The sequence below is a fragment of the Lepisosteus platostomus genome, chromosome 4 (genome assembly GCF_059453375.1).
Source record: "Lepisosteus platostomus isolate fLepPlt1 chromosome 4, fLepPlt1.hap1, whole genome shotgun sequence".
Classification (NCBI taxonomy): Eukaryota; Metazoa; Chordata; class Actinopteri; order Semionotiformes; family Lepisosteidae; genus Lepisosteus; species Lepisosteus platostomus.
This window is the reverse complement of record NC_142614.1, coordinates 13,776,511-13,799,072: the sequence shown is the minus strand read 5'-3', so window position 1 is coordinate 13,799,072 and position 22,562 is coordinate 13,776,511. Positions and strand designations below refer to the sequence as shown.

The 22,562-nt window shown below is 39.0% G+C and overlaps 2 protein-coding genes across 19 annotated transcripts in view; both read left to right on the top strand.

Annotated features, from left to right (window-relative positions):
* Window positions 1–10,480, top strand: part of pdlim5a (PDZ and LIM domain 5a) — a 124,328-nt gene extending 113,848 nt beyond the window's left edge. For all 17 annotated transcript variants that reach the window (XM_088628621.1, XM_088628622.1, XM_088628630.1 and 14 more), the window contains 4 exons: window positions 1,259–1,439; window positions 4,549–4,669; window positions 5,366–5,481; window positions 5,776–10,480. In XM_088628621.1, the coding sequence (XP_088484747.1) occupies window positions 1,259–1,439; window positions 4,549–4,669; window positions 5,366–5,481; window positions 5,776–5,865 (508 nt within the window). In that variant the 3' untranslated portion in view covers window positions 5,866–10,480. The remainder of the gene's footprint in view (window positions 1–1,258; window positions 1,440–4,548; window positions 4,670–5,365; window positions 5,482–5,775) is intronic.
* A 3,064-nt stretch (window positions 10,481–13,544) lies between these two features.
* The window catches only part of bmpr1ba (bone morphogenetic protein receptor type 1Ba), a 159,904-nt gene continuing 150,886 nt past the window's right edge, over window positions 13,545–22,562 (top strand). For both annotated transcript variants that reach the window (XM_088628616.1, XM_088628613.1), the window contains exon 1: window positions 13,545–13,794. The gene's annotated coding sequence lies outside the window, so the exon portion shown is untranslated. The remainder of the gene's footprint in view (window positions 13,795–22,562) is intronic.

The following is a 22,562-nucleotide window of genomic DNA, read 5'->3' as shown; positions in this document are numbered from 1 at the left end:
TTCACGGCCCTGACACACTTACAGAGGTAGCAGTCATTCCAGCCTGCATCAAGATCCATCCTCTTTACTTCTCTCTCAGCCTAGTCTTAGTGGTTTTATAAGAGAATGTGATTATAGTACTCATGGTTTAGTTAAAAAGTCCCTAAAATGTGGTTCCTTTTTCAACATTTTTTCCTCTTTCAAACATTTAGACTCAATACTTAAACAGTTGTTTTGGTATGATAAATAAAACAAGAAACTGAAATGCAGTCTGTAATTTGTTTTTATAATAATCACATATATGGTGTGAAATGATTCATACCAAATTAGAAACTTCAATAAAGCAGGTATTCATCCTTGGGGATTATTATGTAAACAGTGCATTACAGTTATGTAACTGTAACACTGTCAAAAAAGAAAAAAAAGTATTTTTGGCCTGTTGGAAATTAATCTGAAATAAGGTGCAAAAACCTAACACAGACCTGTATTTTAACTCCCAGGACAGACAAAAATCAGTTCAATGCTACTGATCCAAGAACTGAAAACTGGTAAATTATTTTTTACTGTATAAAGTTTTGTGACATTGTCTCAGACAAATAAAGGAGTTTATAAATCAAACATATATTTCTGAGGCATACACATATTCCATTTTTGTATTCATCTGTCTCTTGCAGCTCTGTACCAGTTTGCAACTTAAGCAGTTGTTTAAGGTGCTGAACCATACAGCTCTGTCAGATCCGGGTCTCTAACTGTGCATTTTGAATGTGAGCTTTTGCACTGGACACCGTTCAACAGATAACAAGGGCTGCTGTGCAGTATGTAATGAACTTGCGCTGTCCAGCAGGAACACAGAGCCAGTGTTAACCACCTCAAAACAGCTGTTCTCATTCCATTGTCTCTTTGCTTTATTGTGTTGTATGAGGAATGTACAGATGTGCAATAGGTTTGGAGTTGTTTTAGGACATCCTGGCACAAATTTCTCCATCTTCACACTGCAAGTATTGTAGTATTCAAGTTTCTGATGTACTGTATCACGGTGTGTTAAACTGTTTAGTAACTTGAAACAACAAGTTTCTCATTTTTTGGCATTTTTGTTCTAATAACTATTGATATGCTGTTTGGTTATTTAATTATTTCTGTCAAATGAATCAGATTGGCTAATATTGTTTTGCCCATGAACTTCAGAGGGTCAGATTTAAACACCCTGGATGTGCCCATGCAGTTAGCCCACACACAGTGTTGAACATTAGTCCTCTTATTATCTCTCTTTTGCTTTTAGAGGTCCATTCCTGCTTGCTTTGGGCAAGGCCTGGCACCCAGAGGAGTTTAACTGTGCTCACTGCAAGACCTCCCTGGCTGAAATCGGCTTTGTGGAGGAGAAGGGGTCTGTGTACTGTGAGCACTGCTATGAGCAGTTCTTCGCTCCTACCTGTGGCCGCTGTCAGCGAAAGATTCTTGGGGTGAGTCCTGAAGACAGCAGTGAATGTGCTGCATGTTTCCAGGGATTACTGTCACACCAAAAGCTCTTTGAGTTCTTAAGGGCAGTAATGTACTGTACTGTGAATTCAAAATTGCTCTTGAACATGGACTTGTAGTAAATAAACCTGTGTGGTCAAAAGGACATACTGTAGTAAACAAACTTTCAAGACAGAAATGAGGTCTTGTCATAGGAACCTACATAAAATAAAAGACAAGTGCCATAAAAAAGCCCTTGGTATAGCTCCTGATCTCTATGGGTAAAATACAGACACATTCCAGCCTTCATAACTAGACTTACAGAAAATCGACTTTTGAACTTGTTACATAGATTTAAAAGAATCGCAGTTTTCTATGAAAACTTTATCATGGTATTGATATCAAAACTCTATTGATGGTATAATGTAACTTTTTTTGTTTATAAAGAGGTGTAGACATTCATTATGAGGAAGCTGGAGCCTTCAGTGAGGACACACTGTCATATTAATTAACTAGGCGATGGTATACTGTATATCATTGTAATCCCCTTTTCTCACTGCCCAGCTGTGTGAAATAAGTATGTGCATCTAATCTTAATCATGTGGCTTTCGAGGGACGGGAGTGATAGTCAGATGTGTCAGAATTAGCACTAGAGAGCTGTTTGAAGCTGACCAACACATGATGATTAAGGCAGGCTTGTTGTCCTGGGGCTGTTAAGAGGTCAGCAGCCACAGTTCGGAATGGTGGTAGGTAAGAGCCAACAGATGCCAAAATGGTTACTGTGCTGCTTGTGCCCTGTACAGCCGAGAACTTAAAATTGTGCATTATTCCTGTAAAGATGCAATGTTGTTTGCAAAGTTATACAGTCATCTTCTGGAGTATCTCTGAGTACTAGCAGCAGCCATATCACCCTGAAACTCACAACTGGCAACCCACTGAAGCTAAGCAGTTGTGAGCCTGGTCAGTACCTGGATGGTAGACCTCTTGGGAAAATGCTGGAAGAGGTGTTAGTGGGGCCAGCCGGGGGCACTCACCCTGCGGTCCATGTGGGTCCTAATGCCCCAGTATAGTGACGGGGACATATTGTACTGACTATACTGTAAACAGGCGCCGTCCTTTGGATGAGACGTAAAACCAAGGTCCTGACTCTCTGTGGTCATTAAAAATCCTAGGGCGTTTCTCGTAAAGAATAGGGGTGTAACCCCGGCGTCCTGGCCAAATTTCCCATTGGCCCTTACCAATCATGGCCTCCTAATAATCCCCATCTATGAATTGGCTTCATTATTCTGCTCACTGATAGCTGATGTGTGGTGAGCGTTCTGGCGCACTATGGCTGCCGTCGCATCATCCAGGTGGATGCTGCACATTGGTGGTGGTGGAGGGGAGTCCCCACTACCTGTAAAGCGCTTTGAGTGTCCAGAAAAGCACTATATAAGTGTAAGCAATTATTATTATCATTATTATCATTATTATTATTATTATTATTATTATTATTACTAACTACACAAAAGTTCTTGATGGATTTTCACAAAGCAAATGTTCCTCTCAGAATCTCTGCAGTATTAATTTGCAGTTTTGAGAAGCCGGTTAACTTGATTTATGGCAATGGGTGGTGGAGACTTTTTTTTTAAGGTCAATAAATGATGGGAATATATATTTTAAGAAGGAACAGGGCATTTGAGACTGAAATTATCACAAAATTCTTTGGCTACTTTTTTATGGTAAATTTATATATTTAATGTTTTTCAAAACTGCAGTGAAGGGCCATATATACACAGTTTACCCCCATGCAGTGTTGGGATGTAACAGATTAAGTACTAGTAATCAGATTACTAAATATCTGTAATGTGTTGCAATTACCTGCCTTAAGTAATGTAATTAGAGCTCAGACAAGGTAATGACAAGCATCTAGCCAATACCTTTTGGTATTTTTGTGGAAAAGAGAAGCAGGCAATGGAAAAAGAGCTCATGGAGGAGAAGGAGTATATTACAAGTGTGAATACAGTGGATTGTACTCCTGCAATCCCCTGTGACAGCCAGGTCTCTTTATAGCAAAGACAACACCCTGCAGATCTCAGCCCTGCTCAGTGAAGTGGCCAGCAAACCAGGCTGAAATTAAACCCAGCTGGTTAAAGGTTTGTGTTCCTGCAGACATTTCAGATGGACCCTCAAATGATTTGTTTAAGAGAGCTGGAATAGTTTGTAAAATCATCCCAGGTGTCTGGAAGGTTGCTGTGTTGTACAGAAAACATAGAAACAATAACACATAGTTCTATTAATGAATTATGACAAACTTGCTTGTAGTCTATTTCTGGTATTCCTTGAAGCTTTTTGTAACTGTTGGTCTATAGCTGTTGCCAGTATTTGCAACAGTGTAGGATATTTATGTTCCCAGTTCACTGATGGCAAAAGAACAAAATGTAATTCTAAAACTAATTTCATAATTTTATTGCAGCTTGGTTAGTGGTAGGGAGGTTGTGGTATTTTTGCCCTCACTTATGTTTTAGAACTTGAGCTACAGACAAACACATGCATAAATGAGACTCATTTTTGTGTTATTGTTTCTTATACATGAAGAGCTTACTTTGACATCGGTAGCTATAACAATTACATAAAATCTCTGCTTTTTTACACAAATCAGCATTTTTAAATAAATAGTGATTTGTACAGTATGCGGATTTTTTGTGGATCTCAACCACAATGATGACAGCATGTTTATGTCTGCCTAGTTACTTTTTTCAAAAGTAAGGAGCCCATCTGTCGTATTTAATTTGCTTTCTGTTAGATGTTTTATCCAAGAATAAGGGAGTCTTGCCCCATTTTTGTATAACACTTCTTGTTATCAGCATTTAAATGCATTTCATCTTCATTTTTCTATTGTACTTAAACTGCTCCAGTAAATGACTAAATAAATCTGTCTCCCAGTCTCATTTGTAAATGAGAACGTATTATCAATGAACTGATCTGCTTCATAAAGGATGTAAATTGCTGTGACCCAAGGGTTAACCTGAATGCTGATCTCTTGAACCAGTGATGGTTTTGTAATAATGGAATGTAGCTTCCTTGTGGAACAGAGATGAGTAAACAGTGTGCTGTCGTTGCTTTGTCCCACAGGAGATTATCAATGCCCTGAAGCAGACCTGGCACGTCTACTGCTTCCTGTGCGCTGCATGTAAGCAGCCCATCCGAAACAACGTCTTCCACCTGGAAGATGGCGAGCCCTACTGTGACAGAGGTAAAAACTGCTGCTCCCGAGACTCCTAAAGAAACAGGACAGGGGATCGTGAGGCTACATTTCTCTTTTGTGAGGTGCCAAACATACAACAGGGCACCTAAAAATCAAACACTGGACAGAATAGCAGTAGGTTACATAATAATTATAAGAAAATAGCACTTGTATACTGTAGGTTGTCCAGTGGACATGGGGGAAAAGAAAATGTAAATTCAAAGAAATCTATTCTGACCTGCATTAAATATGTACAGTATGTACAGAATTCCCTAATATTAAAGTTCTCCTAAATTAAATGTTACTCAGTAAAGTTGAAAACTTCCTGTTTGTTTTAATTGCCTTCCATTTTCGTTTTTCATTCTTGGATACAATTTTGAACCATCCATGCACATAAAAACATATTGATCTCAGAAGATACATTATAGTGTTGCTGAGTTGTCAGATTTTGAACTTGTTATCAGTTCTGGCAAATCAAAACAGACATAGTTATTAAATAGTTTAATCTCTGTATTGAAGTATGCCCATTCAGCTACATCTGATGCAGGACTCTCTTTGAACAAGCTCATTAATCGTCCATTTGGTGCAGTACCTAAGGTAAGCTGAAACAGGAGGAGGAGCATTTTCTTGTTCCTGCTTCACTAGGCTCTTAGCTACAGACCAATAAGTAAACTGCCCAACTGTTTGCTCTTGTTTTTTTCACAGACTATTACAATCTGTTTGGTACGAGCTGTCATGGTTGTGACTTCCCCATTGAGGCTGGGGACAAGTTTCTGGAAGCCTTGGGCTACACTTGGCATGACACCTGCTTTGTCTGTGCGGTATGTCAGTGTGTGTAATGTCTGCCTGAGTTTAAACTAAAGTATTGCTTGGAGAACAGATGGTAAAATGTTACAGTTTATTGAAAATAATCATTTGATGTTTCTAATGCAATAGGTTCTTTTATTTTGTGTTGTCTGTTCTTATTTCTGACAATGCTGCTGCATGCTTATATGGGCCAAAGGAATTGTGAAGTTTGTAAGCTTGTTTAATCTCTGTAAAAAAAGATGTTGAAACTTTATTTTCTGAGGGGGGGGAGTGCACAGTTCTGATGGCATTTTTGTTGTTTTGTTAAGGTGTGTTGTACAAGTCTGGAAGGCCAGGCTTTCTTCTCCAAAAAGGATAAGCCGCTTTGCAAGAAACACGCACACACTGTCAGAATCTGAGTACCTTGATTCCTTGATCCTGCAAGTCCTGTGAAAGAAGAAGAAGGAAAGGAGAATGTGCTCACCGGCTGTTGAGATGCTTTGTTCTAAAGAATGATTCTTACTTTCTTATGGACCTTATTTTTGAGAAATATTTGGTGTTGGGGCTTTGTTTTTTTCTCTTTTCCTCTTTCAAAAGTTAATGCAACATTCAATACCAATTGATAGGTTATGTCCAGTTGGTCAGTGCTACTTTGGGTGATGCAAAATACAATTTTTAGTGCACGAACCAACAGAGAATCAAGTTAATGGTGTCAATTAATTTTAAAAACTGAGAGTGAAAGTAGAGATGGATTGGCATAACAAATTGTGTTTCATTTCCACGTGTTAGCTGAAATGTTCTGTGCCAAAATTAATCCACAGCAATCTGAGATCACTGTACACACACAAGGCCACAGAGAATGTCCCATTACACAGCTGATCCTCAGGTGCAGGGCATCCACATGCCCTCATTCCAGTGCTTGGATATGTCTGCCCTGTTGCTTTATTTCATATTAGTTTATACACATGGATGGCGGATGACCCAGTCCTGTGAAATGCATTGTTTTTATCCTCCATCAGTGTAGTTTGTGCGGTAGCCCTTGGCTTACAGAGCGAGAAACGGGGAAGACTCCATGTTGAGTCTATCACCCTAGCATACTCTATGCTGTGGAGGTCTAGAGGTTCAATACTGCAAACAAATAAAATGAAAACACTTCCTTATATGGATTATATTCCTCCCTATATGGCTTGCCAGCGACTGTGCTATACAGTAGAAGTGAATGAGGGTATCCCACCTATGTTTTATCTTGTCTTTTAACTCAAGTTCTCTGTGTGTCAGAACTGTAGTCTCTTTAGAGACTGTTATTTTGATTAAGCTCATATTATCCAACCATTGATTATTAGAAAACCACCTATTTCTGTAGGGGTCATAACTCAGAGCCCAGAGAGCAAGACAGGACAGCACTCTGGATGAGAAGTTAGTGTGAATATCTTCCGTCAAAATGCATTAACACCACTGGATTTCATTTGTAATACTGTACAGTAGTTTATTCAAGGTGAGTTTTAATTCACAAGGCTTTGGGTTTTGAAGTATCTCAGCAGTAAAGTGATGAGTACTTTATGCAAGAAGCACTTGTAGTCAAGGAAGGAGTGTCAGTTTAGAAGAATGAGTTCCATTAGTGAAACCACTTCATTGCTTTATTGATAATTGTCTGTGCTCCTTGCCTTTCACTGAAGGATTTCAGAGTTGTTTGATTTAGAGTTGGATTTAAAGTTGGGTATTTCCTCAAAGTTACCCAAAGCAAATAAGTGGATTCTGATTTTTAAATGACAAAAAAAAATGTAAATAATGCAGTGCTAAGCTAGGAGTTCTGAAGCCCCTGTATTGTTAAATGATTCATTAAACATGTTGCAAATGTTTCTCATGTCCTTTAAGTGCGTATTGCACAATAGTCTCAAAGTGCTTTTTAAAAAAAGCTAGTTGATTTAGTGTAATAGTATCTTCCTGATCTGGTTCAGTATTGACTAACAGATCATGTTCTTCCAAGTGCTTTAACAAAAAGGCTTGACCAGACATACTGTACATATTCAGAATAACAGTCTTTGTTCTGCGATGAAAAGCGGCAGTGTCATCAGTGACCTTCTCCACCAGGAGAAGTGTTTAAGTGAGGAACTGCAGAATCTGTTCGAATTGTAGATCTTTATAAATGGTGGTCAGCTCAGATGGAAATATGCAAACATAATGTCTTACAATTTCCTCTCACGGAAGAAAAGCAGGCAGTTTCAAATTTTCTTTGAAGTGGTTTCTAATCATTAACTTCTAAAACCCCAGTGAATCTCTTTCTGAATTACCGACATATCTCCTTCCTGTGCAGTTTAAACGCTTCAGATAAAAAGGAATTAAACTGTGGATACAAATAAAGCATCATACTGAACATGTGTAATTTAAAAGACAAAAATGTGTTTCGCATACTTCTTCACTTCTCATCCAGGAGTGCTATGACGGAACTTTTTTTCTATGCCACTTTACAAATACACAGCAGCTTAATTGAGCTTGTGCGCTTAATGCCACAGCATGATATAAGCACATACTGTACTGAACAGCTCATGTCTGTGGTGTTTGAATTTCAATTTAATAATATGTAATTGTCTGCTACACAGAGAGTTTGATACTGAGTAAAATGCCTGTTTTTCATTTCTTTGTCTTTTCTGAATCAGTACCGAAATAGGAAATCACAAACCTAGCTGTAACCATCAAGTTTTGTGGAATTACTGTGTACTTCACAGGGCATGGCTTAAATATAAGCATAGAATTGCTGCAGATGATAGAATATAAAATGATTGCTTTGCATTATGGTCTTTTGTGTTGTACGTCTTTAAGTAAAATCCGCATGCACTGCAATGAAAAATAAATTTTCTTTTCTATTGGATACGAAAGAAAACATCAGGGATCATTTTACTAAATACTTCCTATCGTGTATTTATTTTGAAATTCCTAACAAAACTTTTATGCCTTTCAACTTGAAATAGGTTAGTTTTGTGTAATTTATGGACAGTCAGAAGTATGTTTTTTAGAGCAATGCCTGGAAGGTTCAGTCTGACCAAAGATTTCACAGGAGGTCAGGAAGTGTACAGTAGATCACAGCTTAACACAGAGCCAACTGTGTCCAGCAGGCAGGCTTCTATAATAAAGTGAGTGAACCTGGTTTTGTAGTACACATGAATTGGAAAACCTTTGGAAGATATTGTAAGTATTTTTCTTGAATGTGATTGTGTAAAAAACAGAAAAAGGTATTGAATGTCTGAACTAAAAAGTAAAAGGCTTTTGTTGTAGATTCATGAGCTTAATGTTTTTATCAGAAAGAAACAGAGATGTCTAAATTGTCCACACAGTGCTGGAAATCTTTCCATTCTTTCCCATTGCTAGTCAGATTTTTCAAGCAGAATAAAAATGTAAAGAAAATGGAGGTGACAGAAACCCATAGAGCACATTTGGACTGAGTTATTCATGTGTTGCAAAATTTGTCGTGCTATTCACACTGAAATTCAGCTTAGGTCACTAACTGAATATAAATGTATCGATTGTATATTTATTGAGGCTTCAAGGGATGCATGTGGGTGTTTTTTGTATATTTTAGATGAATGGACAAGTTAAGATCTGTTAACTTTAGATTATTAGCAGTTGTGCATTTACTGGTTTTCTTTTATGTCTTTTATTTTTAGCTCTGTTTTTCCTACAGTTCTGATATTCCAAAGCCAAATACAAACTTTTGCTTTTGCTGCTATTAAGTGCAGTATATGCACATGAAAACTACATTGGAAATGGTTGCACAACCTTTGGTTTTCATGAAAAGTTAAAAGATGCTTTTGAGCTCAAAAGAAACATTAGATAGGGTGTCAACAATTATACCATTTGTAGGACAGTAAAACTTTTTCTTAAAATCAATGTTTTTTTTCTTATAAGAGCATACAAAGGATGAGTCAATGTTCATATATACCTGTAGACAAATGTTCATATAAAGTGTTAAATAGTTGGAATTCTTCAATGATGTGTGACCTGTTCACTTAAATGTTCTACAAAAGGGGTGTTATGAGTATTTTTTATCTGAGGGAGGAAAAGCTGTATTTTCTTTCTTTAAATTATGAGTAAATTGAAAACAAGAGGGAAAAAAAACATCAACAACAAATAACTTGGATGTCCCAAATAATTTTAAACAGATGTGCAACATTTGCAGTCTCAATAACAGGAGGCAGTGACGGGGGGGGAAAGAGTGATCTGCAGACAAAAGTACATTTTGTCTGTTTGTTTTTTGCAAACAAGAAGAGTTCAAAACAAGAGTGGCAATCCTTTCACAGGCCTTTGATTCTGCCAGCTTGTCTTTTGTCACCTGTTGGTTCCTGTTCAGGTGGCAGTGTGGAGGAGTGTTCAGGGCCCTAGACTTGCATCTGGGAGGCTCCAATGCTAGATGAACCACTACTGCTACACTCCCCTTGACCAAATTTTGTTACTGTGATTGCTCAAGTAATGTTGCTAGGTGTATAAATGGATACAATGTACGTCTATTTGGATAAAACCATCAGACAAAGAGCTTTTCCACCCTGAAGTGGCACCAGAAATTGAATGTCCGGGGGTGTGTCTCATATTAGTGCAAGTGCTTGAGACACCATCACAAAACATTGTGTTAGTTTTAAAATAGTGGATAGTTTTTCTACTTAAAGATCGTAAATAATGTGCTGAATGTCCTCCTCTCTTTGTGGCTTTTCCGTTGTCCTGATATTCATAAAATAAATAACTATTACAGTACGGAACTTGCGGTTTTGTGTTTGCAGTGCTGTTGAACTGAAATATTCCCTGATGGCTTTGCCTGATTAAAAACCATGTTTAAGTGATTATTTAAAAAAAGCAGAGGAAACGATTTCTCCAAAAGAATTTACCATGTTTTGTCCCATGATCTGAACCAAAGTTGCCCTCTCCGTCTCTAGAACTGTCCTTACTGTGTTCCTGAAAATGCTGTATTTTCAAAAACTCTTTTATCTCCCAAGTCTCTGTAAGCTTTCACCATTCCAGCAATAAAGTTATGCACTCTTCAAAAAAGGTATCTGCCTGGTGGAACTCTTTTAAAAACACAAATAAAACAAAGGTCCTTGTTGTCATGAGGCATTTTGAACTGCATGTCTTCATGTTTTTCCACAGAGAATCTTACTAACAGTAGGGTTCTCTTCAGAATTCTGGGCAATTATTTTAATTGCTTTCTTCAGCACATTATATAAGCAGTATATCAAGTAAATGTCCTTGTCTGTCAATTCACAAAGTAGGACTAACGTGATCAGCTTTTTTGTACACAGGGAATTACAAATAAACAGGTTTAGTAATCTATGCAGGTGATCATGTTTCTGCTTCAGTCTTCCACTGCCCGTTTGACTTCTAAGAACATTGCCTGTCTCATGTGCCACATCTGGACATGAGTTTGAGCCTGGGTCAGGTCTTGTTTTGATGTTGAGTTTGTTTCAACCTGTCCATCACCTTGTTTTCATATTGATTCTTCTTTACCCTACCCTACTTTCTACTGGTTATGTGCAAAAGAAGAGGTGGGACAAAACTTTTTTACACAAATAGTTTAAAGAAAAAATGTAAATCTGCTGTACAGGGAAGTTCAAGGACCTTAAGTAATACCAGCTTGATTGACATTGTTGCAATGCTGCTGCACAAATTGTTTTTAAAACTCCATTTATTGGGGAATGTGTTACTTTTTTGTTAACTTACACACTTTTAAACCACCTTTTTTGTTTTTTAAAGATGTTGTAAAATTCATTCACACACAAATTAAGAAACTGTGTTGCCCAGGCATTTTAGATCATGATGAATCACCTGAATAGAATCTGAGAGCACCTGTACTACAGTAGTTCCTCTCTTGGGTATCTGGATTATGAGAAGTAGAGGTTTGTCTTTGTCCTGGGAGATACAGCAGCCACTATCTGTCTGTCATAGCCAAAGAGTGAATGGAGCAAACAACACTTTAACAACCTTAGGGACTATCACAGTGGCGATTGGTTAGGAAATGATGCATGATAAAAAAAGATCTTCACAAACATGAACGCAATCTTTTGCAAAAACATTCACCCTCAGAAGTTGGTTTATTGTCTACCTAAGTCTCCTTCTAGGCACATAAAGAATCATAGAAGAAAATGCAGAAAAATGATTCCACTAGTGTGACAGTTGTCTCACTTCCCCAGCCTTGTCTAACTTTCGTCAGTCAGAGCAGTCTGTTCTGCAATGAAAAGTTCTTGTATCTTCAGTTTATAACAGTGGCATTTGCACCTTGAAGCTTGGTCTGATCAGATCTCAGGAACTCAGAATAGAGGGGACTGGTTATTACTGGGCCAGTATCCTCAAAGGAGTTCCAGTTTCCTGTTGTAAGTGTTGGTGGTGGACCAGTAGGAGGCATCTTCCCTCTGGATCTGAATTAAAAAAAAAACAGTTTCATGGAATACGGACTGTACTGTCATATGAGCGTGTATTAGGATGAGATGTTAAACTAAGGTCCTGGGTACTTGGTCTTTAAAGATCCCACGGCACTGTTTGTAGGAGAATTGTAATTAATAAGCAATATCAATGTTTTAAAGATGCATTGCTCAATTAACCTATTAGTTCATTTCGGTTCCAGGTCAATTTCAAAATCCTACTCTCTCTCAAAGTGCCCTGAGGTTATGGGGCCTGGGTGGCTGCTAATGCAGAAACAGAGACACAAAAGTCTAAAGAAGCAACCATCCAGTGATAAACAGTTCAGTCAGGAAAAAAAGCAGCAGTTTACAGGGGTCCCACCGGGATCAGGGTTGGAGCCAATATCTAGTTATTCTTGTAGGTCATCCTATAAACCTGTTATTTAAACACTTCTAACAGGTGTTTGATCAATTAAGCAATTTTTCTTTCAATATTTGCCCTTGCGGGCTGAAGAATGTTATAATTTTTTGTTAAATGATCTCTACATTACTTCAGAACCAGAGCCAGTTTAGGGCTCTCCCTACCACCGCTACAGAGCACTGGCCTGAACGTACTGTACAGAGAGCAAAGACTTCTAACCCTGGTCCTGGATCCAGAAAGATTTATTGTATATACTGCATAGTAGGTCTTCTTAAATCCATCACCTCTAAGGACTGGGAACACCTGTGCCTGTTATTGGTCCATTATGGACTCTATTGGAAATAACAGGCACTTTTCACATAAGGGTTCGTGTGTCTGGGATGAACTACAGTGCCTAACAACTCTGGGATTTATTTATTTGGACGACAAACCTCAGGAGCCAGCTCAGTGTACATGGTTAACAGATAAAAGTTGATGAATGACCTCCACTTGTTATTTATCCCCCTTCACAGCTGCTGGATGGGAAAACTCCACTTGAGGAATTTTGACTTCAACCAGGTGAATTTCTATTCTCCATCCATTCAGCCACCCAGCCACTTACTAACTGCTTTATCCAACACAGATTTGCAAGGGAGCCTGAGCTTTTCTTTTTTTATTCACTTTTGGTTTTAAATAATAAAAAAAACAAACAACTAGCCATAGGAAAATTACTGGAAAATATTTTAAGGTATTTTATTGGTAATGGATATTTGTAATGAGTCTTTGGAAAAAGTCATTTCTGTAACAGATGATTCACTATTTATTGGTCTAACAAAATCAAAGCGAATTAATCTGTTTAATGGTCTGGCCAGTGCAGTTTTACTGAACCAAGAGTATTTTAATCTGTCTGGTTTTCCTTGTACAGATTCAGTTACTGAGCTATTTAGACGATGTACTCAACAGGTAAGAAGGATGATCTTTACATAACGGAATGGCTTTTAATGTTCTATATATACATGTACAGTACAGTAATAACTCTACTCTTTAGGAGGACGACTTTGAATCACCTTCAAAGTTCCGAAGAAATACTGGAGAATTTCAATGTGTGAGTGAAAATGTTTTCCAGCAAGCCTTAAAATACAAAAGGCGAGGACAAATGTAGATCCGTAGATTGGTAACATCCATTCCACAAACGCTTACGTACAGTAGAATACTTTGTGCCAGGCTCGTAGCAAACAATGCCTTGCATAAAGTAGTCCAAGGGCGGCTGAATTGTGCAGTCGGTGCTGTGTAAGCTCCATACCTATCCGTGAAGCGCTGCTCCGAGCTCGGTGAGGTCACTAGTGGGTGCTGCAGACACTCGGAGAGCAAAGAAGGCAAAGACGCAGAAAGCGAGCACCGGACTGTTGACGGGGAAAGTGAAACGTTAAGAGTCCCGTACCGTAGGTTCTATCAGTATCACTATTGATTTATTTTTTGGGAAACAACAACAACAACAACAACAACAACAACTGCGTATTTAGGATCGAAGAGTGCAGCCCATAGTCTGAGTCGTCCTACCGGAGAAGGTAAGAATGACAGAACAGTTAAAATTCCCAGTTACTTGGAAAGGAAAACGTGCTGTGTTCCTGCGATGAAAACAGGAGGATTTTGATTCCGTGGAGCTCACTTCAACCGAATAGTGTTTTTATTACTTAACGTTGTGTTTACTTTGTTTTTTTTTAATCGTTCTCAAAAGGCGATCCAAAAGGCAGTCATGGAAATCTCATTGTACCGTTTTGATCTTACCAAATAAGTTTAGACAAAACGCATTAGAAAACCAAAACCGATAGTATACCGCACTGAGTTTTGAAAGAAAGCCGGAGGTAAGCAATACAGATATTGTCCGGTATGTGAAAACTTTAGTTTTCTGTCTCTAGGGCTTTTTTTCCCAGATTTTCTTCAAGGCTTGTTTAATCTAACCATTTTAGTTTTTTCGTTGTTAGCAAAGTTTATGCATTTTCGGAGAAGGCACGATGCTCTGCCATCTGCGAACGTAGAGATGAGATTACTACAACCTGCGAGTATCTCTTAATGCCCTGCAGTGCAAATCAATCGAAACACAACTTTGTGAATGTTGAGGATAGACACACGAAACGTTTTTGGCATTGTTAGTTTGGAATTCATGGGGAATTAAGCGTCTGTTTGAATATTAAAAGCTATTTATGAAACTGCACGAAAGAAGCGCTGCTTTGGAAAGGAGGCGCAGAAACAGTTTTTTTTTAGAGAATGTTAAGCATATTTACGCCTTTGAATGTGTTCCCCATGAATTGTCTACTAAATGGCCAGCTTGGCGAAAATAAAGCAAACGACATACTGTATAGGCTGATTATACCCAGTATTTTTTTGTTGTTCTTTTACACTCAGTGTGACACTGCAGAATGACGTTTTTCTGTCAGAAGACTGACAAACTTTCGAATCTATGTCCTGTAATCGACCATAGGATTGCAAACGTGAGCAGTGGAGCAACATTTATCATGTGTGCATTCACTGGAACATCTTAACTTCCCCTTTGCTCAGGAGATTTCGATACACTTGTGTACACACTGAAAAAACGCATGTTCAATACACGTAGAAGAGATAGCATTGACAAATGGGTATAGTTTAACAAACAAACGGGTAAACCTAATTTGTATATAAACTTTAAGGTACAGGGCGCAAATATCGATAACTATTAGGTATTTTATACAGCTGAAAGGACGTATCACCTTTGTACTTACATGTAAATGTGACATATTAAAACGTTTCGGTGCCTTTAAAACTTGTTTTACAAAACGACGTCTTTTAGATTTTAAAATCCTAAATACACTGCTAGAGAGTGTGTTCCACATTTCATAAGCAGGGGCAGGTCTGATGATTGTGGTGTGCAGTTAGTCTGTTTTTTTTTTCCTTTTCGACAGTACAGTATCTCTGGGCGAATAAATTATTCCCTGATGTTGATGAGAGGTGCCTACATTTTCTCGCACAGATAGCAAGAAAGCAGATGATTTTCCGGGAAAAAAGGTGACCGATCTCACCCTCAATCTTGTTAAAAATTGGATTTTTCTGAAATGACATCATGCTTGAGCAGCTGCATGTTCATTTCCGTAAAGGTGTTGTAGGTCTGATTGAAAATATAAAAATGTACTTCAGTTAAGTATTTTTTTTTTTGCAATTTAAGCCACCAATTCAGTGGTATGTTTAGCTGTCATTTTGAGAATACAGTATGCAATTATTGAATGAGGGCTTAAATAGAACTGAAATATATATTACCATAACATATTTAGTTCCTGCCTAGTGTTATTAACATGCATTCTTTCTAATATTTAGGTGTTACCTATGGGAGATAGCAGAAGTATATTTCAAGGCAGAAGTTAATTTGTATGAATAATTTAACTGTTTGGGATCTGACTCAAGTATTCAGACTCCACAAAGGCATTGGCAGTGTAAACACTGGACTTCTTCAGAATCGCCAGTGACACATACAAACCAGAGGACACAAGTGAAAACTGCAGGCAAGTGTGTCAGAAAACCTTCCAGGCCATCTTGTTGAGGATGAGATCCTCAGGTCAGTTCCCGACTAGCAGCCTGATGGACTAGGTGTCCCGTTTGTGATCTTTATGTTCCGATGTGGATCAGGTCCAAACAGCTGAAATCACGTCCAGCCCCGTGGTACTGAAACAGTACAGTTTTTACAAATCATTAAGCATTATACCCACTCCAGCACATCCTAGACCTCCGGTGGACTGAGTCTTGGGTGACTGAGGAAGACATACAGTATGCATTTATTGTCCTCCTGCTTGATGTAATTACAGTACAGTATGCACATCCATTCCACAGCAGACAATGAAACCGGTATCGCTCATTGTGAGGAGGTGGCACTGCTTGTCACAGAACAGACTCGGGGCCTGTCGTGTGGCAGATCCCGCAGCAGATGGAATTGGCGCATCATTACGTTAATTACCTGCTGCAGGTGACAAATATGCCCGAGGTGATGTAGTGGATTGTTTTTAGCGCCATTGTCACAGCTTACCATCCACATCCATCAGCAGACGGCGTCAGACTACCCTCATTCCTGCAAACACCGAGGCGTCCTGCATATTCCGTTTGTGGGGTTTATCCGTGTTTCCCAGGTTTAAGAGCTCGGGTGCTGAGAGGCGCACGAGAAGAGTAATTACAGTATGAGACGTCTGAAAAAGAGGGCAAAGACCCACAAGGGTGACAAGAGTGGATCCTGCCCTGTGCTCTCCAGTGAACTTTCTACAGTATACCACTGCTGGAACTGGGTCCCGTAGTGACAGAGACTCGCAGTAGGGTCTCTCATTTGTGAGGGTCATTTAAATAAGCTGCTTAAAGCGAAGGAGACCCGTACTGTTCGCTGCACTTCAAGATTCTTATTCAGTTCCTGTTTTTTTAATTAAAGTTTCAAAACGTAACAAGAGCTGAACACACTCCAACAAAAAGCACAAATGATATGAAAGTTATGGATCTTGGAGGAGAAGTAAGGAAAAACTGAATGGTGACTAATCAAGAAATGTTGTGAAGTTCCTGTGTGTGACCAGGCTGGCAGCCTGCGCACAAAGTAATCAAGCTGCACCTCTCTGTGCCGATACACATTCTGCAAGTGACCACAGCTGGGCGCAGTGCAGGGATTCTTCTTCCAACCTTGCTGAAGAGTTTGTTCAGCAGCAGTCAGACCTGCCAGTAAAAGATGTTGTGCCCGAAGGGTGAGAGTTAAGATATGAGTCGTCATTGGTTTCACAAAGCAGAGTCTGCTTACTTGTACCATCAATGTGATTTGAATGTAGAAAATTACTTGGTCTTCTCTGAAAATGTCAGTAAACTCAAATACTGTTTTTAAAATAACAATTTCACATTTTTTCATCAGTGTAGCACAGCTCAGTGCAGAATGTAAAGTTTGTTTCCCTCTTAAAATCAACCACAGCAACCTCTAGGGGGAAAGTGTTTTCTGTACTTGGCTTTTGTCCCCTCAATATTTGTTCCAGAACTTACCCCTTGAAACAGACCTGTGTGGTGGACAATTCCTGCCTGCTCTAGTTTTTTTTCTTTCATCCTGTAGTGAACTGAGGGTTTGGCTTACAGTTTACTGTATAACTTCCTTTCCTTCCCTTATTTGTTACTGATAAAAATCAAAAGGTTTCATTTCCTGGCAATTCCCTTTTCTTGTCAGCAATGTTAATTTGAGTTTTGAGTGAAAATAGGTCCTCACCACATGTCTTAACCATTTTAGGATGCAATGTACAGTACAGTGTGCAGTATATACTGTATACAGTATACAGTATATGCTGTCACTGCGAATTTTGGATTTTTTCTGTATTGCTAGGTAATTTGAGATTTTCTCATACCATTGACAATAACCCCTTATATAGCTCCCTGGGAGGTAACTGATAGAGGATTTGGATTCGATAATAAGCCTTCAGTGGACAGCAGCTTACATCTGGCATTCACTTACAGGAGGTGATAACTGTTCTGCTGCAGCAGCAGAACTGGCCAGTGCTGAGTCTGACATGGTACTTGCAGGACATTGTTGTTTGAAAATCTTTCGTAAAAGGTGACTCTATAATACTGTTTAGTAAATTTAAATGGTAAGGGCTGTTCAATCCTGGTACTCTATGGAGGCAAAGTAGGAACTTAAAAAGTGTCAATGAATATACCGTAAGTTGTTTTTTAAAACGGTTTTGCAAGATGTTTGTTTTATCAAGTTTTAGTCATGCTTTCATTCACTTTATTGAAACGGAAAAAAACTGGTTAATTAATTCAGAAATGTATGACTCAATGGTGGACCGCAGAGCACACTGGAGCACGGCTCTTGTGAGCGGTCTCCCTGTGGTCAGCGTGTGCCACAGGGCCAGGGCTAGAGCCCCAAGTCATGTAAGATGAACTCTGACTGTTTTCACCCTCACCTCCTCCTCGTGCATCTCACCGGACCCATCTGGCAGAGACCAGTGTACATCCAGTTGTGAGCACAGCCTTTGCAGTTGTGTGGTCAGCCACAGACCTGAATCTCTCCCCATGAAGCAGAGTAGCAAGTGTGAATGCCTGCACCTTTATTTTTGCAAAGGCTGTGCTTTCAAGAGTGTGTCTGTGCTCCCAGAATCTGTCTTTTAAGGTTTTAAAACTGTTAAATTATAATAAAAGCAATAAATGTTCTGAATCATTCTTCCTGGGAGCATTAGGGAACATATTGTAGCCTATGTGTTGCAAATCAAATTATCATGTTGCGTGTTTTCAGAGTAAATGTGCAGACTTCACAAAATTGAACACATGTGAACTAATACATTTTTCCCTCAAAATTAACATCTGCTGATACAGCAAACTGCTGTAAATCCGACTTGACACCTTCCAAACTCTCATCACAGCTGTTGGTTAACGAGAGTTTATAATTACAGCAGTATAGTCCAAACATGAAACAGATTTCTTTGGAACATTATGATTATGGAAATAATTGTTCCAGGTTAACTTTGCAGAAGAACCTCAGAAAAGGCCCGGGTGGGCGATGAGCCAAGAGAGCATCATGGGAGTCCATGCCACGCCTGTGTCCAGAGAAAAAGCAAAAGTCCAATCCCTTGTTTAAAAATGAACAAATGTAGCCAGAAAAAAAGATTCATTTGAACACAGAAGTGAACATGACCTTTTGGCTTTGGTTTCACATGTAACACAGACAAATTTCTTAAAGAGACATAGGGAAGAGGTGCTGTCTTACTTGTATGTTGGCGAACATGAACTCGATATAGGCTACAGAACATTAAAATGTTGTTGCTTTATTGAGGGATATACTAAGGAAAAATATTAATAACAAGACAAACAGTGAGACAAAGACAGAAGACATAAATGGAAGCTGTATTTAGGACTGAAATGTGCACTGTAGTTTTTGAAATCTTTGAGTCTTTCAGTGGCCTTGATGTTTAAATGGTTAAATGATGGAGTTCAGAAAATTTTGCTTGCGGCAGTGCTGTTTCATGTGCCGGACTGGTGCTGTCCCTGACATTGCTGTCACAGTGAGTGTCTTGACGCTTTACTCTTTCAGAGCTTTATGGCACAGCAACATCTTATCAGAACTGATGTTGTCTGAATGATGGAGTTAGGCTCTCTGTGCAGTGGTGCCCCTACAGAGATGAGTACGGACCTGAGAATTGCCTTGATGGGTCATGTTTTCCACTATACCTTTGCTCACTGCCGTGCATTTTTATAATTGGTAAGTCAAAGCAACAGGTAGGAAAGCTCAACGGTATTTTGGGCAATATACAGAGAATTTGATATGTTAAAGCAGTGTAAAACTGTTGCTGCTGGGAAACTAAAATGCATTAAGTTGTTCAATAAAAGCATGCATTAGTTCTGCAGATGGAATTGATTTTTTTTAAGATTGCTGGGTATATGATATTTGAAACTCTAACCTTAGCACTCCTGGTAAACTCAGAGAGGAAGCTTGGAACCTCACTCCTCATTGCTGCCTCTCAGAACAGATAAATCATATTTTCCTCATCGGCTCATAATTTAGGATGCAGTCCATCTTAATCAGTGGCAGTCTATAACCCGGAAAAGTACTGTGTTGCATATAGCAGGGCTGTCCAGTCCTGGAAGGCTTGTGTGTCCGCATATTCTCCACTTCTTCATAAAGCTATGGCACCAGAAGAACTGAGAGAAGTTGCTCAATGTGTTCAGTTACAGTAAATCAGTAATCGTCTTGTTTAGCTTGTAAAGAACTGAACTGGAGTAAAAACTCACAGACACACCTGCCTTCCAGCACCAGGATACACCACTGGATACTCCTGGCATATACTGTACAGTAGTACATCCCATGCCACTGTATTGTAAAACAAATTAATTCAGCAAAATGAGTTTGTGATTTCTGAATGAGGTGTGCATACACACTGGTGCCTTTATCTGCAAAGATCTGCCTGCAGAACCCTTTTGCATTTTAGTATTTGCCCTTTCCATAACAATCTGAGTAGCAACTCAATTCTTTTAGTCTCCATCCCATTACATTCAGAAGACATAAATGGAAACTGTATTTAGGACAACCTTCAGAACAACCTTCACTAATAATTATGATTTAAAGTGCACCTTAATCCAACCCTTGTCACTCTGTCAGTTTTTCCTGGGCCTTAGATTGGGCCCTTCCATTTATATGTTTTTATAAGAGGAAATTCACATTTTATTCTTTGACATTTTCCGTTCACACAGCATTAGGAAACCTGACAAGAGCTTCATCAGGTTACCTTTTTAATCAGTCAGTTTTTTTCCACCTAATGAATCATTCAGAATAGTTTAAAGTCCTTTTACACATGTCAAAGTATCATTTACCTTTTTATAGGACAGAAAAAAGCACCTACTGAACTAAAGGAACAAGGAATTATTTTTTCATGTAGGATTGCCACTTATGTTTTTGCGGCCCGGATCTTTAATCAACTCAACTCACCTGTCCTGATGGGTGCGGTCAGGCCTCTTGCTTTTCTGTGTTCTGTGGTGTAATAGCCCTTGAAGTGAAGGCTAGGAGAGTTTCTAGCGGCAGCACTGCAAGATTGCACGACCTGTTTAGTCATAGGCTGAGCCAGTTGTGCTAACACAGTGACGTAGTGCAAGGTCCAGAGCCTGGATCTGAAACAGCAGGATGTGGTGTATAAGGCAAAGCCTCTGTTCTTTAAAGCACCTTTACTGATCGAGTCACTAAAAGTGGAGTCTTTAACCCAGGTCCTAGAGAGAAGTATCCTAAAATAGGTTAGGCTACGCAACCTATTCCTGAAGTTTTGTAATACTTGCCCTGTAGCCCTTTAATTAATTAATTAAGCAAATAGTTTGTTCCTTCAGGAACCAAAATTGTGGTCCCAAACTTACTTACCAGAATTACTGGATTTAAAAAAAAACACCTTCTTAAATTGTTCCAGGCCTTTAGAAATTGGGGATTTATTGGTTACCCATAAATGTGCAGGACTGGGACTCAACAAGAACAGGTTGGAGACCCTGATACTAAGGAAAAAATTAATTCAAAAGTGTGTTCTGTGTGATTCCATGTTATTCTTTATCTCACAGCAGTGTCTCTCTCCTGGCGCTGAAGAGCCAACATCCAAAATCCCTGCAGCTTTTATGGGGAATTTTAAACTCCTCAATGGCTGAAGGCCTGGAAAACAGGGCAGTTTAGATCAATCACGTCCATAATTGAATTGCGCATGTCATCGAGAGCTCAGGGGATGCCAGACATCTCTGTGTATCTCCAGGACTAGGAGTGAGAATCACTGGTTTAGATTTTACTTTTTTGCTGTGACAAGCTGTAAATCCTACCTCCACTGATGCTTGTTAAATGATTTGAGAAAATCTGTGAGTAAGGCAGGAAGACATGTTTATCAGTGACAGATCCAGACTGTTATGTAGCAATCTAGTGGGGAGCCTCATGTGTGGATCTTACATTCTCATCCCCTGTGTATTTACACCAGTAACAACTAACAACACAACAATACTGATTAAAAATCAATGACCAGTCCATGAATGATTTTTGTCAGTGAAGTTCTGGTAATGCACATTCTTTTAACATGTTTGGTCTATATAAAGCAGATTCAGCAGAAACTGCATTGTCTCAAAAATCCAGAACAGGTGTGCTCTAAATGTATGCACAATAGCACATACTATAAGCTATGAAGTCACACATGTACTGTATAATGGTTAAATCAAATAAAGCTGTGGCTTTCCTTTACATACAGTATATATTTATCAGAAGCATTTTTATCAGCTACAGTCTGGCTTTGTGATGTCTTGTTCTCCCTGTTAAAAGTCTTTATTGTGCCTACTGTAGGTAGCTCTTTTCATCTTTGTAGAACAGAAAAAAGGTCTGTGTCTGCGTAAAACTGGAAGATGTTCAATTTTTAAAAGAAGGTTCAGCAGGTTCTTCAGCCTATAGAGTAGCCAGTTAACCAGGGAAAAACAGGAGTGTAAACTTGTCTGGAGCTGTAAGCCTGTGGCGAATCCTCCGATTGGAGAGAACAGTCTGAACTGTGTGAGCTTTCATTTGGAGAGCGGTGTGTTAATGCCCCGCCGAGCTGAGTGAAAGTCCTGTTGCCTGCAGGCACTGCTTTGCTGCTCCCAACACCCTGTTAAAATCTACAAAGGCTGCCTTTCAGAGCTTCAGCCCCAACAATGATGGGCTGTTTCACTTGTGTGTGTTTTGTCTTAGCCCTTGTAGAAATTTAATTTATTTGAAGTTAGTGTGCCTCTGGGTTTCAAAGTATGTCACCTCATTCTGCTTAGAATCAGTTTCCTAAACAAAATTATGGAAGCTCTTGTGATAGCATAACCTTCTAAAAAT